The sequence below is a fragment of the Dendronephthya gigantea genome, unplaced genomic scaffold (genome assembly GCF_004324835.1).
Source record: "Dendronephthya gigantea isolate DGI-Jeju-01 unplaced genomic scaffold, DenGig_1.0 000000F, whole genome shotgun sequence".
In the NCBI taxonomy this organism is placed as follows: Eukaryota; Metazoa; Cnidaria; class Anthozoa; order Malacalcyonacea; family Nephtheidae; genus Dendronephthya; species Dendronephthya gigantea.
This window is the reverse complement of record NW_021163010.1, coordinates 1492229-1509647: the sequence shown is the minus strand read 5'-3', so window position 1 is coordinate 1509647 and position 17419 is coordinate 1492229. Positions and strand designations below refer to the sequence as shown.

General features: G+C 36.8%; 4 protein-coding genes across 6 annotated transcripts in view; 1 reads left to right on the top strand and 3 right to left on the bottom strand.

Moving 5' to 3' along the window:
• Nucleotides 1–205: 205 nt before the first annotated feature.
• Nucleotides 206–7417, top strand: LOC114527332 (homeobox protein MOX-2-like). Its single transcript, XM_028549006.1, has 2 exons — nucleotides 206–670; nucleotides 7087–7417. Exons 1-2 carry the CDS (start codon nucleotides 268–270, stop codon nucleotides 7395–7397), a joined length of 714 nt encoding a protein of 237 aa, XP_028404807.1. The 5' UTR covers nucleotides 206–267; the 3' UTR covers nucleotides 7398–7417.
• A 673-nt stretch (nucleotides 7418–8090) lies between these two features.
• On the bottom strand, nucleotides 8091–10001 carry LOC114527428 (chromobox protein homolog 1-like). The gene is made up of 4 exons (XM_028549106.1): nucleotides 9591–10001; nucleotides 8870–9088; nucleotides 8587–8717; nucleotides 8091–8179 (listed from the first exon to the last, which is right to left on the bottom strand). The coding sequence occupies exons 1-4, from the start codon at nucleotides 9905–9907 to the stop codon at nucleotides 8172–8174; spliced, it is 675 nt and encodes a 224-aa protein (XP_028404907.1). The 5' UTR covers nucleotides 9908–10001; the 3' UTR covers nucleotides 8091–8171.
• A 756-nt stretch (nucleotides 10002–10757) lies between these two features.
• Nucleotides 10758–16113, bottom strand: LOC114520949. 2 transcript variants are annotated; one of them, XM_028541302.1, is made up of 4 exons: nucleotides 16022–16113; nucleotides 14525–14605; nucleotides 14089–14228; nucleotides 10758–13976 (listed from the first exon to the last, which is right to left on the bottom strand). In XM_028541302.1, exons 2-4 carry the CDS (start codon nucleotides 14590–14592, stop codon nucleotides 10939–10941), a joined length of 3246 nt encoding a protein of 1081 aa, XP_028397103.1. In that variant the 5' UTR covers nucleotides 14593–14605; nucleotides 16022–16113; the 3' UTR covers nucleotides 10758–10938. The 2 variants fall into 2 exon arrangements, with proteins under 2 accessions (XP_028397103.1, XP_028397112.1); XM_028541311.1 differs by lacking the exon at nucleotides 14525–14605.
• Nucleotides 16114–16898: 785 nt separating this feature from the next.
• LOC114518512 (protein disulfide-isomerase A5-like) overlaps nucleotides 16899–17419 on the bottom strand; it is a 28734-nt gene continuing 28213 nt past the window's right edge. For both annotated transcript variants that reach the window (XM_028538534.1, XM_028538543.1), the window contains one exon: nucleotides 16899–17238. In XM_028538534.1, the coding sequence (XP_028394335.1) occupies nucleotides 17072–17238 (167 nt within the window). In that variant the 3' untranslated portion in view covers nucleotides 16899–17071. The remainder of the gene's footprint in view (nucleotides 17239–17419) is intronic.

The following is a 17419-nucleotide window of genomic DNA, read 5'->3' as shown; positions in this document are numbered from 1 at the left end:
ACAAAACTTGAGTATGGCCGCTAGGTTTCTCATAAAACCAATTGTTTTGTTTACTTCTTGAACTCTGACGCAAAAGGCAATGTTTTAGATGCCTTGTGTTTCCGATGGCACAGTCGCCGCGTTAGCCGAGGTGATCGACATACAAGTGTATCAATTACCGTGGCTTCACGTGGTGCGTTATATACGAGTCTGACGTGCTTCGGCATTTTCAGTTGGCTGGCTGTTTCAGAGCACTGAAGTGAAGATCACGAGCTTGCTATTATACAGATGTATGTTTCACAACAGAGAAACATGTATTCCAGTCCCGCAGCATTTGGATATGCAGGAAGCCATACTGGTTATAATATTGGAACGCCAGAACAAAGCATACAAAATACACAATCCTGTTATTACAATTCTCCTGCGAGATATAACTTCAATAACTATGCACGAACTCCTTCTCAGAGTTTTCCAAACCGCTGCAGTTATTCGCTTCCTTCGCTGCCGTCTGTTCCTAATGCGGCCAGAGTTTCAGCTCAAAACTGTAATATGAACGTTTACAGTGATCCTCTTCAAAGCAACTTCAACAGATCTAGTCTACCTACCGAGGCCTTACTCCATATCCCACGACATCCAGCAAGAGATTTACTGCCTGAGCTGGACGAGAACCCCATCTCACCAATTTCTGATGGTAAGTTCCTTGGACATAGAAAATTAGGTTTAAAATTACAATACTCTCTAAAACACAATGTTAGCTGTTTATGAAAAGATTTTAATTTCATGAAGTGCTAATTCTAATTTATTTGTTCATAGACTATATAACACTAAACTATTTTCCTAGTCATTTTACGTTTAAATCTTAATCAAAAAGATGATGGATATGCCAGACCTGGCTGGACGGAATGATGTATATATATATATGGCGCGCGACATATACGTATAATTACTCTTCCACGATCGTTCACAGAAATCAAGCTACAACAAATTATCATCGTGTTTTAATGAAACTTAAAGGTTGAGGTTTTCGTGCGGAAACGAAAAATGTAGACAAACACGATGTGCTTGTTTGTAGATATATTTGCAAGTGAATATATATTTTGCCCTGGAATTTCGTTTGTATTTTAGTTGACCCAGCACGGGTACTAATTCACACTATCGTAGATAAAGGATGCAAATGTGATCACTTGTCAATTATATATCCATATTTTATACACACTGGTATAAAGTTGAACATTTTATAGCTCCGAAACTATTAATGTTACTCGTTCAAACCTGCTGAATTTAGACTATGCGCGTATTTTTAGGGCCTTTTAACCCTTATATTGTTGCATTTGGCTTCAAAGTCGCCTAATAGAAAGACTAAGTATATGTCTTAAGTGCATGCCATTTTAATCGAATTTATAACCTAAACCCAAAAGACTTAGGAAACATTTACGAGAAATATAAATATATTAAAAGTGTATAAAACTATTCAGGGTAAATATACACGAGAAAAAATTAATCTTCACAAAGCAAAATTAAAACAACACTACATGTATAAAATATTATTGCCTATTGGCGCACGCATGCATGCATAATTATTTCAACCCTTTTTTTATTTTACTCAATGAATAGTTTCCTTTCGGTTCCTCAAAAAAACGCGCGAATGTTTGTCACTTGGATTCTGTTACTCATTTGCACACATTCTTCTTGGCAAAGTTGTCATTCTAAACCAGCACAAAATAAGCCAAATCTTGAAGACATATGCTTCCCACCTTTTCTCCGTGTTTATTTAAGCGGGTTTAATATGATTCCGACGCAGATAAATTAAGCGAATATTTCTGCTAACAAATGGTGTAAAAAATTTTAATGACTAAATGAGGTGGGAAATTGTGAATTGCGATTATTTTTCACTGGAATAGTATAATCCCTATTAACTCCAGATATTCAATAACATCCTATTGGTCGGCATTTTTCAAGTAACCGAGAGAAATCGTGAAATTTTATATCGTAACAAGTTCCTCTTGATAAAGGAGTAAATTTCATCATAAATATTTCCATAAAATTAATCTGTTTACTAAGATATTTATTTTACTGTCCAACGTTCCAAGGGTCAATCATTCGGATATTATATACTAGTCAAAATTTTGCACCGAAAACGACATTTAATACTTCAGTTTTGCCGGTGATGCATCGCCTATATTGCCTATGATCCGTATATATATATAACAACGTTTATATATAAGACAAGAGATTAATGTATGAATGTATCATGTGAGTACACGTAAATATAGATAAATATACTTAGTGAAAGTTCGCTATGTCACATGCGAGCACTTTTCGGAAATTACAATCTATAGCCTACTCAGTTTTTCTCATGCATTGCATGGCAAATTGACCCGAGTCGATCAAGAGGTTGGAGTCGATCTTCCGCGTTTTGTTTGAGCATATTTATATATTCCTACATCATGTATCCAAGGTGAAAATGCTGTATAAAAAACATTATCAGGTTAATAGCTTGCAAAAACATGATTATTGCCATTTTTCTTAGTATATATTAGTTATAACTAAGAATCATGCATCTAATGTGAAACTATCACAAGACCGGAGCACTTCTTAAGAGACACAACTGTGTGTCACGAGAATGCGGGATTATTGGGTTGTATTTCCAAGGCTAAGCATTAAACGTTGTACTTTAATAAACATTCATTCGCGAGTTTTCCTTATTGTAAAGCAGAATGAAGATAATAGGATAGTAAATATAGATTTCTAACTATATATATAACTATACGTTAACGTCAAACGATTTAGGACGGTATCTATATATTGTCTTATAACCGCGCACGGAGTTTTAGTTCACATTCATTCCTCCTTCGGAAACATGCAAAGAAAAATATGAAAATATAAAAAGGTTTTCAAGCAATAGAATACAAAGTACATTCAAAATAAAGCAGTAATTTTCCGAACTTTTTCGTTCAATATAACAAATATGATCTCACTCTATATTTAGTATATATGACCAGCTACAAGTTAACCGCCCTCCTTCATAAGATGTTCTTATTGGCTTGTATCTTTATTAAAACTGAATGAAGTTGATATATATTCTTCTACATTTTCTAATATCTTGTTCGCTTTGAATTGTTTTTTTATCTGCAGAAAGCCTTTACAACTACCGACTGCGACTGATGAGTATGGCTTTCGAGATGCAACAGCATTTACCACAGTTCACAATTCCGCATGTCCTCGACCTTCATGTTCACACATTTCCTAATTAATTCTGCAGACAATCCTATCGGCATGATCTAGGAAAAAAATACCGCTTTGCCTTTGGAAAAACTGAAACAATTTTGTTTTTGGAATTTGAATATTTTTGTTTTGTCCCTGCTTAATATGCCTGCAGGGTTACACTGAAGCTTGTACTCCTTTTACCCGTGTAATAAATGATTTAAATGTTCCACCCTAGCTAGTCTATGCGCATTATTAAAAGTTATCCCCTTCAAAAAAGGTTTATCACTTTTCAAAAGCGTCGCTAATATAAATTTTCGTAGCCGCTGAGATCACATCGAGACTTTTCAGTTCGGACTGAATTCCAGCCAGTCCTGCTAACTGAAACTTCAGCCCAGTCTGGTCTTGTTATATAATCCTAATAAAACATAGCTCAGTCTTACATTCATGACAATGCAAGTTGTAAAATTAAAAGAACTTTAACCATGCATGCTGGCATTAACGCTAGCGCCCGTGAGACATACTTTGTCTTTTTCTATCTGCTGCAAAAATGTGTAACATTCTACAGCAAAATTAAGAATATAATGGTGTTAAATTTTCATTTACCCATGCATACTACTCTCTATATATAGTTATCTAATATATCATCTGCGTCATCATTTACGTATGATGATGAGTATAAAAAAATGGGCAATATTACGCGTGTTGTGGCTCAATTGGCTGTCAAACTATATAGATTCGTGATATAAGTTCGTTAATAATGTAATCGTATAAATACATGCATTTCTAACGAAAAGTTACTACGAAAATCTTTCTATCGTGGGAAGGCTGTATAGTTATTTTGAGTTTTAAAATATCGGTTCCGTGTAGGTCATGCATGCATTTCCCATAGGCACTGAAAATCAGAAACCAATCAGAAAGTGTAAAACAATCAAAATAATTGAGATGCAAAATAAATGAAGAGTAAATGTGTCAATATTTAACACATGAGAATATTGATGGTGATGAAGGGCTGATAGACCTGCGATCAACGATTGTTTTTTTGAAAGCATTTTTACACATCATAAAAATTGCATTAAAATGAAACGTATTTTAAAGCATCTTCGCGAGAATGTACTGATTTATTGCACCCTAATTCATATTCATAAGGTAACTTTAGCAATTCTTTTTCGGCGTTTCTGTCTCGAAAAAGGCCAAAATGGCAGCAGTTAATGATGTATCCTGGTGATTTTAATGAAGTAGGTTTGTTAAGCGTAGACCGAAACATTTGAGCAATTGTTAACACGAGCCATCTTAATGACATGTGGATATTAATAAAGTCGGCAAGAATAGAGAGCGCGCTCATGACAGCTTAAATTATGAAGTGCCCAACCCAATTCCCGACGTGGTCATGTGTGGCATGTGTAAAGGAAAATAGTCGAAGAAGGTCAATATAAACTGATCTAATTCTAAACCATCGCAATTTTTATATTGTGGTGCATGTATGATGATTAAATGATCAATATTTGGTCTTTTTTCTAGCTATATATTTTCATTCTCTTTGTATAGAAAAATAGATAAAACCGCCGAGATTGCACTTTTGCAAACTACAAAACAAACTTCTAAATATAGCAGAGTATGTGTTGCCAAGCAAAATAATAATAACGCATACGTGATAAAAAATGAATTGCTGACCTCTTGCATCACATGGACGCTTCAAGCCATTTCAAATGGAAACCTTTTGATAAAATATACATACAGCAACAGCAATATCTTAAGGTCATATGTTGATATTTATACATTCTGTTTCCCTGAGTGGTGAAAGGAGCATCACCTTTGATTAGTCCGGCCTTTGTCCAAAGCGGCAAAGCGCAAACATCGTATGAGACATGCAAACACATAAAATATGGAAGAGTTGATTATGAATATGGCAGTTAGGTGTAGGTCAAGCTGTCGAAATCTGCTTGGAGTTGACTAGCATGACGTGTAAAACTATAGAGAATGGTTTGCAGAATTTTGTGCGGGATGCTGTGATAATACAAACGAAAAAAGAGTTTAGGAACATAGGTATCAGTGCGCAAAAATAATCTCTGCGAATAATACTTTATGGCTTTCTCGCGCGTTCCGTGAAAATCATGATCGCATGACTGCATGCATGGTGCTGTATAGCGCGAATATTTCTGTAGCAGCGCACGCATAATAAATTATCTAATAGTATATTGTAGCTACGGAATGTTACTAAAAACACATTTCCACAAAGGATCTCTTGAGGGAGGGTTCTTGTAGATTAAATTAAGAGACAGATCTTTACTATAAATATTTCGTTGCCTATAAGAATAACAAATAACGGTTGCAATAAATCATGCAGGTCTGCAATCAAAAAACAAAGAAAACATACTGATAATCAGTAATGCGTGGTGAAGTCGTATATTAATTCAACGATGACCATGTTGCAGCCAGATTTCTAAAAACCAAATGTTTTAAATATTTGGTTGACAAAACCTTGATTTTCCATCGAAAGAAAACCACATATGAAAAATTTTACTTGTTATCGGTGAGTTATAAGAGCACTGTGCGCAATACCAGAGATAATCACGAAGGTAGATCACATACTTAAGATGAAAAAGACCCGTCCAATCTACTGATAGGATCTCTGTGTTTTATTCACAATTATTGAGAAAAAAGGTTTTCAGAGTAAAAGAACTAGACAACTTTTATTATTGCGCACAGCTTTTATTATTAGGCACAACTTGAATTATTGCGCAAACTTGAGATAGAACCCCTTAAGGTTATTTTGGTTTATGCAATATATTTTGGGTAACTGTTTCCTCGTATTCACGCCCACATTTGCTTTAGAAATGTTTTTCCATACTGGCCAAAAAATATTTTTACCTTTAAACCACGACGGATTTCATCCTTTGCGGTTAGGAAAAAGTGGCGATTAGGAAACAGGTTCAAAGAGAAAATGTAGTGAGCACCTAACTTCGTACCCAGGGTTTCTCCACCTTCGCTCAACGGCCCACGCTGCGGTGAACATCAAGCACAAAAAAGCACGAAATGAAAAACACCCAAACAGGGAACATGAAATATTGACACAAGATTTGCCTGATCTTCTAAGTTTTCGTTTTACCTCTTTGAATGATGAACAGCAATGTATTATAGTAAAATGTTAATTCAATCTTTTTCGTTATGGCTGATCAAAATGTGTGTGTTTTATCATTCTACCGGAATCAACTTCGCCGTTAGACTAACCTTAGTGCCACGCTGTCTTCATTCGGCGATGAAAAATTGCCTGATACTCATATTACCGTTAGGTCACATTGTCACAGGCAGATGTCGCCAGTATATGGCAATTTTGCCTATTTGCATAACGACCGTTTCTAATAAACGATTAGTTTTCCTAACTTTTCATTGCTCAAAATTTATTGACTGCACGATTACTATTCCAATTTGTTATGACATAGGTAACATAACGGACACAGTTAAATAGCCAGGAAACTTATATAGACCTTTATAAAAGTATGCGTTACGACTTAGTTGCGGACAAAGCATGCAGCTGAATCTAGAATATTCATCGTCCGCTACGTTACAGCACAACTTTTACAGAACATTAGGCAAAGGCGTACAAGGGAACTCCGAACTCGAAAGAATTGGTGAAAAATTGGCCGCAATTTGTGTTCGATAGCCTAGGAATTTTCTTTGAATGTCAACTCCATAGGAAAAATCTCAGCCCAAAAGGCAAATTAATCGCTTGTCAAACACTCCAAATTATTAAAAATTTCCCCCGTCATCCTAGCCTTCGTACCGTCGTATTTTCCTAGTTCATCGGGGGGTTGGTTGCTTGTAATTTATGCCCGGAATTTCGCACACTGGGTTGCCTGACACAAATAATCTAATGAATACAACTATATAATTGTTTTTTAGACAAAATCTCCTCGTGTAAATCAGCGAAAAAGAGAAAAGAAAGAACGGCATTTACGAAACATCAAATTCAAGAACTCGAAAATGAATTCAATCGTAACAACTACCTGACGAGACTACGTCGTTACGAGATAGCCGTGAGCCTCGACCTGACGGAACGCCAAGTCAAGGTTTGGTTTCAGAATCGACGGATGAAATGGAAACGAGTAAAAGGAGGAAAGAAACCGGAGAAAAAAGTTGCAGGAGTATATTTACCACAAGACCACACCACCGGACTTGAGAATCTTATCCCCGAACCAAGAACTAATTTATAATTATTTAATGTAAAATAAGGTAAAAGAATAATGTAGCATACGTAAGAACCGAAACTCACACAGACCGTCGTTTTATATATTTGTAAATATTTTCCCGCAATATATATTTTTGTGTTGGCTTTGAAGAGTTCTCCTATGGTGATCACATCTCGATCTGGAGAATATTTAGCGTATTACAATAATCCTAAGGCTATCATGATCAAGGTGGGTGTTCATTACGCCCCGGGCGCTTTTTTCAGTCCATCTGTCCCGGGCCGCGTGAGGAGACCTTCGCCCACACGGAGCCTAATTTACACAACGCACGATTTGGTTTGGTACGAATGAAATTTGGCCAGTTTTAAGCAATTTATTCAGAACATATTTTCAGATGTTATAATTGGCATAGATGACTGGGTGTAGGGAAATAAATATATGACCAAAGTAGCTTGTTACATTAATGCATAATAATTGAAAATATAACAAGCTTTCTCAGGAATTATTTGAACAAGATGAATTAAGTAGTTCCACAGGAGAAGAACATATTTTGTTTTTTCGTAGCCTTCATGAGATAAAATTGTTTTCGTACACAGTAACCCCCTCAGGATCTAAACAATCTTCAATATAAGCACATACAATACTACAAGTACAAGTGTATACATAGTCATTTGCAATGTCATTTCAAACATGGATTAAAGTGGTCTAAAAATCCCTCAGGTACTATTTACAGTTTCCATGATCTAGCTGCATGTGCTTTACACAGTCTGTTCTTGTCAGTTATAACCAATACTTCTATCTTTACTCATCTAAAAAAATGTAAAAATGAAACAATTAATAAAACAGAAGTGGACTAAAAACCAAACTGCAATTCTATTGTTATTCAAATATCATTCCCAGATGATGCTTTAATATATCACCTATTCACAGTATCAAATTATACAAAGTTGCTGAATGTCTTTCAAGACATAAGATAAATGAAATGAACATATTAGACACAAGATTCAAAGAAGTTACTATGGTAAGATAACCCAGGACATGAGGTTCTTATTGAACTTCTAAGTCCATTTTCATTAAACTTAACATTTGTATCTGGTCAGATAAAACTCAATTATATCTCTATAGTTAGAGGGAAGGGCGGTGCAGATTTAAGGGAGCCAATAATAGCTCTAAAACATTGCAAAGTGACCAGTTTTAAAAGAGTTAGTCACATTACCCTTGTCCCCACCATCATCTTCATTCTTTTGTATCCAGGTAACGCGATCTTCATAAAATTTAATTACTGTTTGTGGACATTTAGTGTTGCATTCTTTTGCAAGAACCAAGTCAGCATCATCTGAGCCTTTCCTAAAAAAATAAGAAAAAATGTTACCACTAAATGATCTGTTTTCAGACTTTGCTCTCTGAACACATTAAGTGTAGCTTTATAAAGATGTTTTTCTGAATTAAATTTAATAAGCTAAAAACCATTAAAAAATTAGTATGACATTATACTATACCATTTGACAAGAAAATGGATTTCATTATCAACTTCAGTAGCACCAAGAATTTTTTCAGCTTCAAGGCCTCGTTCAAATCCAGATACTTGATCAACTTCTTGACCATTAGCTGCACTTATTTCTATTTCTGCCTCTGTAGTAGTTGACTTGTCATCATCATTTCCATCAGATCTTGAAGCCTTTGTTGAACCAGAGTTAGTTTTCTTCTTCTTTGTTTTTCTATATGTGTTGTTTTTAGCCTTGTCAAATAACTAGCAAATAATGGCTCTATGCTAAACATTTTGTTAGGCAATAGGCACCATGAACCTTGGTGATGCTAACATAGATGAATTATCTTCCTTATTGCATTTTTCTTTTTTTCAATTAATTTCAAATGTTTTATAGGAAAACATATATGTGGATCTTAATAAAGGGTAAAACTGTGGGTTTATTTGCTGAAAGGTGCTGTTTTAATGCATGGCAGTGTATTCTATAGTTATTCCAATCCTTCAACCATATTGCAATGCTGAACAATAATTACGCTTGCTTCAAGTAAATTATGATGCATAAATTATCAAGAGCACATGCAGTTGAGAATCATCATACTATAATACAAGGACTATTGTCTCAAAATACGATAGCGAAAGAAAGAACAGCCCTTTTTTAATGCAGTGGACTATTTGACAGAATAACACATACAAGTAGAGTGCACATGTAATAGTGTAAATGTGTAAAATCTTACGTTTTAGAAATCTTTAAATCGGAACTTGAATTTGTATTTTCATCAGCTTTTCTCTTTCGCGAATCCGATTCTGAAGACGATTCTCTAGGGGGAACTCCGCCTCGGGTCTTCTTGAACTGTTCAAGAAGCTCAGGACAATCTAGATTATTTGCGGGTTCCCATGTGTTATCGAGCGAAGAATAACCCTTCCACTTCAAGAAATACTCGAGTCTACCATCAACTATTCGTTCGTCAACAATTTTTTCAACCACATAATCTTCCTCTTCTTCTTCAACTTCTGGTTTGTATTTTTGTGCATTCTTACCTCGTTTGCCCATAATAATGCTTAAAGATATGTTCTTGTTATAAACTAAATTGATGAAAAATACAGCAAATTCTAAGATGGTCCAAACAAGATGGCGATTGGCGACACAACAGTTTACGTCGCGCGAGCTTCGTCCTTCCCACGCGTGGAAAGTTTTAGCCAATCAAAGGAAAGAACTCTAAATTTGGGGGAAAATGGCGCCAAACTTGCTTGTTTTCAGGGACTGGAAAGGGTGGTGTTGCAACTTGCAGCTCCTCGCAAGAATGATTTTCATTGGCGTACAATAAATCTCTGTTTTAACCAATAGCATAGCTTCGTTCTTTAGAAAGCATAGAAAAGCATTATTCGATTGGACGAAAGCTTCCGAGAGACTGGAATTAAAGTGTCGGGCACCCAGAACGCAATGTTAGTTTTCTAATTTTAGAGATCAGATTTTTTGCGGCAGAGAAGGCTAGGATTCCATCAGATGCAGGAACACACATACAGAATATTTCAGAAGGAACAATAATCTTTGGTCCTGGCTTATATTAACATATGGTATTCTGCAGAATTTCGCAGTAGCGCACAAAAGATAATTTCGTTGCAACAACTCACAATTGCGCATTTGAAACGCTCTTCTTAGGATGATGCGAAAAATCAAAACTGCGCAGCTTACGCGGGCAATCATTTACGAGATGAATTTTAAAAATCAAAATACTCTGTTTGCCCTTCAAATTCGCTTTTCAACTCATTTTATTAACCAATGCAGTTAAATATGCATTGGTTATGCATACAATGAAAGATAGCTTGCAGTATAATTGTATAAATAGATGTGAGACGAGGTATCAAGTTATATCTTAATATCTACGAATAATACACCACAAATAAACTAAAGATATGTTTCATGGATACATAATGCATGCACGCATACAGAACTAAACAACGTTGAAGCCTATATGCAACAATGGCAATGCCAACAAATTTCGAAAAGCAACCCTCTACGAGTTCTATGAACGATTAATTAATAAACAGTAAATATTTTAAGAGGAAACCGCCGATAAGAAATCAAAGTTCAGAATGGGTCTTTTCAAAATATTCTTCAGGTGTTTGAAAGGCAATCCCAACATTTTCTGCAAACTTTCGATCAGAGTCACCATGGTCGTTTGGTCTTCCTGCAGCATCTCCAACATAAATGGCAGTTTTCATATTAATCATTTTAAATTGATTCAATGTACAATAGTAATATTCCCACATACCAACGTCTGGCTTGCGATAATTGTTTTCCTTTGTTGCAGCAAGTACGAAGATTGGTATATTTAACTGAGATGTTATATCTTCAATTTTTTCCATCCATTCCAGCTTGTCTTGTAATCCCAGACCAATGCCTCCTTGGTTACTCATAATAACGTTATTAATACCACCCTTTTGGTTTTCTTCTAACTTTAGTTTCACTTCTTGAGACGTAAAAATCCAGTCGTTCTTGTCAATTGGAAAATCTTTGCCACTTTTGGTTTTAATAATTGTCCCATCAAGATCAAACGCAGCGACCGATTCTCTACTATATATTCTGGAACTAGTTTCATAGATAAGCAGACCTCCAGGCAACTCCGTCCACCAACCTGATTGACTATCAAGAGGTGGATATTGTCTAGCATACCGACGCCCAGAGCTGGCATAAACCGTTTCCAATAAATATCCGGCCACATCTTTATACCAATCTGCCTCTGGAGATGCGATCATTGCTGAGGTTCGGAAGAAGGCTGATGAACCACCATCATCTCGAGCAACAACTTTCTTAGTTGATACGTATCCACTCGCTGGCAAGTTCAAGTCTGGTTCTTTATAAATCAGCTCACGATTGGCATCGTTCGCATGCTCCAAAACAGAACAAGTTTCCTTTTCGCAATTCAACTTAAAACAATTTTTGGATCCTGGTACCTTTCCTCCTTCGCCATGCCAAGCACCAGCCTTTTTCCACAAGCTATCAGGATTCACACCAGAATATCCTTGACACCAAACAACAAACACATACGGATCCACTTTGTGTCTTGGTCCAGATTCGCGTTCCACAGTGCTCGTTTCTTTTCGATTAAACTCAGGATAACTATCAGCATTGCAATAACTTGCTTTTCTCCTACCACTTAGCGTTTCTTTTACAAGAAAGTCAACAATCTTACGTTCATTCACTTCCTGAGTACAGACAATCGACCATTTAAAAATCATAGCTGATGTATCCTTTCCTGTTGATATCAAGTCTGGAGTCAAAGACACTTCAAAACACTGAAAACATTCAGCCTGCAGTCTCGACGTAATATCCTTTTTGACTCTGTTCAGGAATGGCAGATCCGCATCCTTCACCATGGGACTTGGTATCTCTACGCGAACTGCAAGCTTAATGTATTTTAAATACTCAAACTTTAACATGTCAGCAAGTTTTTCCCCCATTGCGTAAAGCGTTGCTGCTGGGTTTCCGTCGATTTGCGTAGCAAATGCGGAGGCATCGCAGACTCTAAGAGAAGAAACGCCTTTCACCCTCAAGAATTCGTCAGAACACTCGGGCATTTTACACGTACCTACTGGATGCAAAGCAGAAACTAACATTCCTCTCAACCAAGCATCAAATTTGTCATCGGTATCAATATCATGTCCTGGAGCTACTTCGCTTACTACTAAACGCTTTAGATCTTCCCTAACGTTATCACCAAAAAACATCTCACGAAGCAGTTTAACTTGTTCACGGAATAGTTGGGAAACTTTTTTAAATTCATCTGAGGGAACACCGTCTTTGGTGTATGACCAACCATATTCAATTTCAGGTTTGTCAAAAATATGTGGTGTAACTGATTTGACGGAGCCGCGATATTCAGGCCATTGGTCGATAATGCGAATGGTTCCCTGAATAGTGTCCTTGTCGTGTGATTCATCTTCTTCATCTTGATCATTATATTCCGGGGGGTCGGATGTACACAGCGCATCTGTCTCGTCAAAGAGTTTTGAGTTGCCCATTACATACAGTTGAATATCGGACATTTTTTTAGGGACTCGTGTGATATTAGAACGATAATGCAAGATCCAGGAGAAAGGGCCATTGATGGATTCCAATTTCTTTGTTTCATACGAAGCGCCATCAATATCGACTCTAGGTATAGGGTCCGTTTCATTTGTACAACATAACTCCAAAGATTCTTTACTTAGTTCTAGAACATATGGCACAGAAATATGATCCCATAAATTCTTTCCGACTTCCTCATTTTCGGCCACTAATTCTACGCCAATTTTTTTAAGAAGGTTTCGTGGACCAACTCCGCTGACTTGAAGTAAATGAGGGGTATCGAAGGTACCGCCACCTAAGATTACTTCTTTACGCGCATTTGCTACCTTTATTTCCCCGGTTGTTTTATCCCAATATGATACACCAACTGCCTTTCTTTCACCGTCAAAAATTATCTGTGACACCGGTGCAGAAACACTGAGGTAGGGTTTCGCGTCATTATGTTCGTAATAACCAGTGTAGCTACTACCACGAGCTGTTTTGGATGCACGATTTCTTCTAGCTTCGTCGCTTGGATAATAATCTTTATCGGTTCGGAGTTTATACTGCTGGAAAACGCTGCAGCTAATTCTGTCACTCTCTGGCCCATTGTAATCACTTTTATAACCATTCCATGGCTTCTCCTTGTCTTCACATAAATACTTCATTGTTCTTGGAAACTTCTGAAAAGCTTCTTGTACTTGTGAATTTACTTGCATCGGTCCACCGTGTCCATGCCATTTCTCACAAACATTTTTTGGTATTCCTGTGACGTTTGCCAGGTCATAGTAACAATAATGATCTTCTAATTTCTTGTAGTATTGCGTCATATCTTCATGTTTCCAACCATTCGGCCAGAGATCTAGAACTGCAGGACTAGCTCGTCTGACGATTGCCCCATAGACACGTGAAGTTCCACCACGGCCACGGAACCGAGGAATGTAAATCAAGCGGCCATCTTTGTTTGGATTGCTCCAGTAATTTCCCTTCTTCACCAATGTTTGAAGCGTTGGTTGAGTAAGCCATAATGGGTCATGCGGACTGGTAAATTTGTAGCTATTTGTGTACCAACCTTAGAAGCAAAGTGTTTAAGAATAAAAAGTCTTAGACAAACGACGAAGAGTAAGGTGTGGCGCACGGTCTAAAGTAGGTAATCTGTAATAATCAGATTGGTTTGTTTCTACCTTTCATTCTTTCTTCCATTGGTCCTCTTTCAAACACACATACTTTCCACGAGGAAACCTCAGCAAGTCTCGCTGCTAGGCCGAGACTGGATGTCCCAGCTCCAACAATGATGAAGTCACACCATAGTTCTTCTTCTCCTCTGTTCAAGACAGAATAAATAACAATAATATATAAATAACATCAACTAACATGTTTTAGATATAGTTACTCAATAGTCAAGGGCATTTTTTATGAATTTATGATCCTACGGTAAAGTGAGTTGTGAGTATTAGCTCACAACGCTTCAAACATATAATAAACGCGACAATGAAACAGATTTTTTTATTGTTTTCCACAGGGATAGAAGGCCTATACCTATGGCCCAGCAGTTACATGATAGTTAAAAAATGCCCTGTAAATATGCCCGTCTGAGTGTTACATCTTAAGATTAGTTACCTGACATGGGCAACAATAGCGAAGGCGAGCAGCAAGCCTACGACCAAGCATTTTTCACTTTCTACCATTATTCTTTTCAACCTAAAACAAATTGGCGCGTTAATCTGAAATAAAGTAAGTGGTATTTGGGTTATATAATTAATAAGGCTGTGTTCTGCAAAGCCAGTCCGGAGGCTGAGAGTTATCAATGAAAGTGGATGCATGCGCTTACCTGTCGCTTATCTAGCTGTGCTTATATGGGTGTGCTAATCTGTCGCCTTCCTGTGTTTGATAAATCGGGCTTGTTGAGTTAAGTCTCTAGTTTTAAGTACGTATGCCTGCATGTATTGTATTAATGGCAATAACCTACCAATATAGAGTATGATATAGTAGATATTGATCATGCAAAAAGGTATACTTTGGATGCCACCAGCAAAGAATAAACGAAGTAAATATACCGCCCATTGATACTAAAAACTATGGTTGATGACAGTATGTATCTACGACTATATTTTTATCGCATATCCTCTAGTGTTGAATATGAATTATTCGCTGAAGGCGATGTGATAGAAATAAAAATTACCTCCCGCCATTTCAAACAATTCAATCGAATTTGACCGACGGATAAATAATTAAAAGGCGTTCGATAATGCAGAAGTATTCGAGCATATTCGAGCATATACGCCTTGTTTTTAATCATTATACCCTGTCCCTGAGCTGCATGTTGATTTGTATCTGAATTGGTATTACGAGCACGGATAAAACACCGTTAGCCGTGCAGTGTCCATAAATTGAATGTGTGCATGCAGTGTAATCGGACATTAGTCAGATCAATATTAAAACATTTACTAGAATGTAGAAAATTTCATTGTGGTCGGACCCCCGTGCATGGGCTGTGTGGCATGTCTATATATGAAGCACTGATCAGTAATATAAAGGCGCACACGTCAGTTGGTCTCCATTTTCAATTTGTCTTTGGCTCATTCGTTCCAAATTGTCCAATCAGTGAATTTGCCTAATATGAGTCTTCTAAATTGGGAACACACTAAAACGTTGGATTCAAATAAAGCTCTTTGTTTTTAAGAACAATTCTTCTTTACTGGTTATCAACAACAATGACCATTTACACTGCCAGCGCTGCTCTTTGACAATTTTGAGAGTTAACTTGGTACCTTTTTTTGGCATTGCATTTATTTTAGTTGCTAAATCATTCTTCTAGCAAAGTTACCCAATAAAACGCTGGGCCTTGGCTTTGGGGAACTTTTTTGTAAAGCATGAAATATGCTAAAAGCTAAGAACAATATCCTGTTCATAGCTACTAATAATCAGTTTATTACCTCCGTCGTGTTTGAATATCAAAATAATGTATCACATTACATTGACAAAATATCATATCGGATGTTTGGCAAAGCTTGCAATGCCAGTGAAATGTATCCGGAACTGGTCGACCATGCGTCTCAGTCAACGTAACATATTCATAAAAGTATCTATATTCCATGCAAACTCGTAATTACTCACCAGTGGCAGTGCAAAGCGTCAATTTTTCTGCGATCAATGGAAAGCTTGCGTTCATAAATGTACTGACTTCTTGTAACGTAAACCTCGACGTAAACGGTAAACTGCCTGTAAGTGTCAAGGTGTGATCAAGGACTTACGTAATTACTTAAATCATAGGGAAATAAGTGAATGTGATTGGTCAATCATGACAGTGACGTCAATGCATAAAACAATTCCAAGTGTATAATTTGAATTTTTAGTTTAAATTTTGATCCTGTGGTCTTTCGGATTCTGGTATCGCGCTCGACCATGAATTAGTCGACCCATGAATACTGTAGAAGCAAGGTCATTCTCAGGTCAAAAACTGCTTTCTGACGAAGAAAAGCTCGATACTTAACTAGTATCCAGCAAAGTTTGGTAACACGATGTTTAGCATGACACAAACTTAGCCAGCTACCCTGGCTTAGACTTTAAGAGTGGTAGACTAGCCCGTATTACTGGAATAGTGCAGAACAGAAGGCAGCCTTTAGAGAAGGCAGGCTTTAGAGAAGGCAGGCTTTAAAGAAGCCAAGGCTTTAGAGAAGTCAGGCATTAGAGAAGGCAGGCTTTAGAGAAGGCAGCCTTTAGAGAAGGCGCCAGAGCACCCAATGAGGGCGTTTTCTATTAGGGAGCAAAAGCCGGTTATCAAGTAATGATGCTATCAATGCCAATGAAGTGATGGTGTACACAGTATACGACGCAATGATAAAGCCACACCGAGGAATGATATGTATAATTTGCATGGGATGTTCTATGGAGCAAGGCCAAGGGTCTGTAATCTGAGCTGCCCGTAAGGCTATTGCTAAAAATTCTCATCAATTCAAAAAGACCAAAACGAATTAATGCAGTTGGTTTGTATTAAATAATAATGCAATGTCCGTTTGAGGTGTTCGAAATATAAAAAGTATGTAAGTGAATTGTAATTGTGAAAAAGGGTAAAACTAATATTCGGATTTTGTCAGCTTAGTCAAGTGGAAGCATATATATATAATATATAGAACAAAATTAAAAAATAGCTAAACGAGCTGTACTTTATAATTCTTCCTTCTTGTTCGAAGTGGACGCGGTAGATGAAAACTGATCGAAAAAGGAAAGAAAATCTTCAGAAGTCCTCGAGTTTTCATAATTCACCGTATTGCGTCCATAATTATAATATTTAATAGTCGGATATCCGCTAACGTTTTCTTTTCCACACAATTCTATAAAGAACACAAAACACAAATTTTATATCGAAGTTGGCTGAAAGCTTCGGATGATAAAAAAGGTTTTCTCTTTTCTTGGAACCAAATGTTGAAATTTTTCTGTGAAAAATCTTGGAGCCAAGGCAAATGTTTGTGATGCCAAATTTGCCAAAATATCACAAGTAGCGATTTTTTAATG

Bases quoted from the DNA above. Each gene is read 5' to 3' on its own strand.
- LOC114520949 (XM_028541302.1), bottom strand. From the start codon at position 14,592: ATGGTAGAAAGTGAAAAATGCTTGGTCGTAGGCTTGCTGCTCGCCTTC. The intron at 14,229-14,524 runs GTAACTAATCTT...TGTCTTGAACAG, and splicing joins GCTATTGTTGCCCATGTCAG to AGGAGAAGAAGAACTATGGT. The intron at 13,977-14,088 runs GTAGAAACAAAC...TTTGCTTCTAAG, and splicing joins AATGGAAGAAAGAATGAAAG to GTTGGTACACAAATAGCTAC.
- LOC114527332 (XM_028549006.1), top strand. From the start codon at position 268: ATGTATGTTTCACAACAGAGAAACATGTATTCCAGTCCCGCAGCATTT. The intron at 671-7,086 runs GTAAGTTCCTTG...ATTGTTTTTTAG, and splicing joins CATCTCACCAATTTCTGATG to ACAAAATCTCCTCGTGTAAA.
- LOC114527428 (XM_028549106.1), bottom strand. From the start codon at position 9,907: ATGGGCAAACGAGGTAAGAATGCACAAAAATACAAACCAGAAGTTGAA. The intron at 9,089-9,590 runs GTAAGATTTTAC...CAACACATATAG, and splicing joins GATTTAAAGATTTCTAAAAC to AAAAACAAAGAAGAAGAAAA. The intron at 8,718-8,869 runs GTATAGTATAAT...TTATTTTTTTAG, and splicing joins ATCCATTTTCTTGTCAAATG to GAAAGGCTCAGATGATGCTG.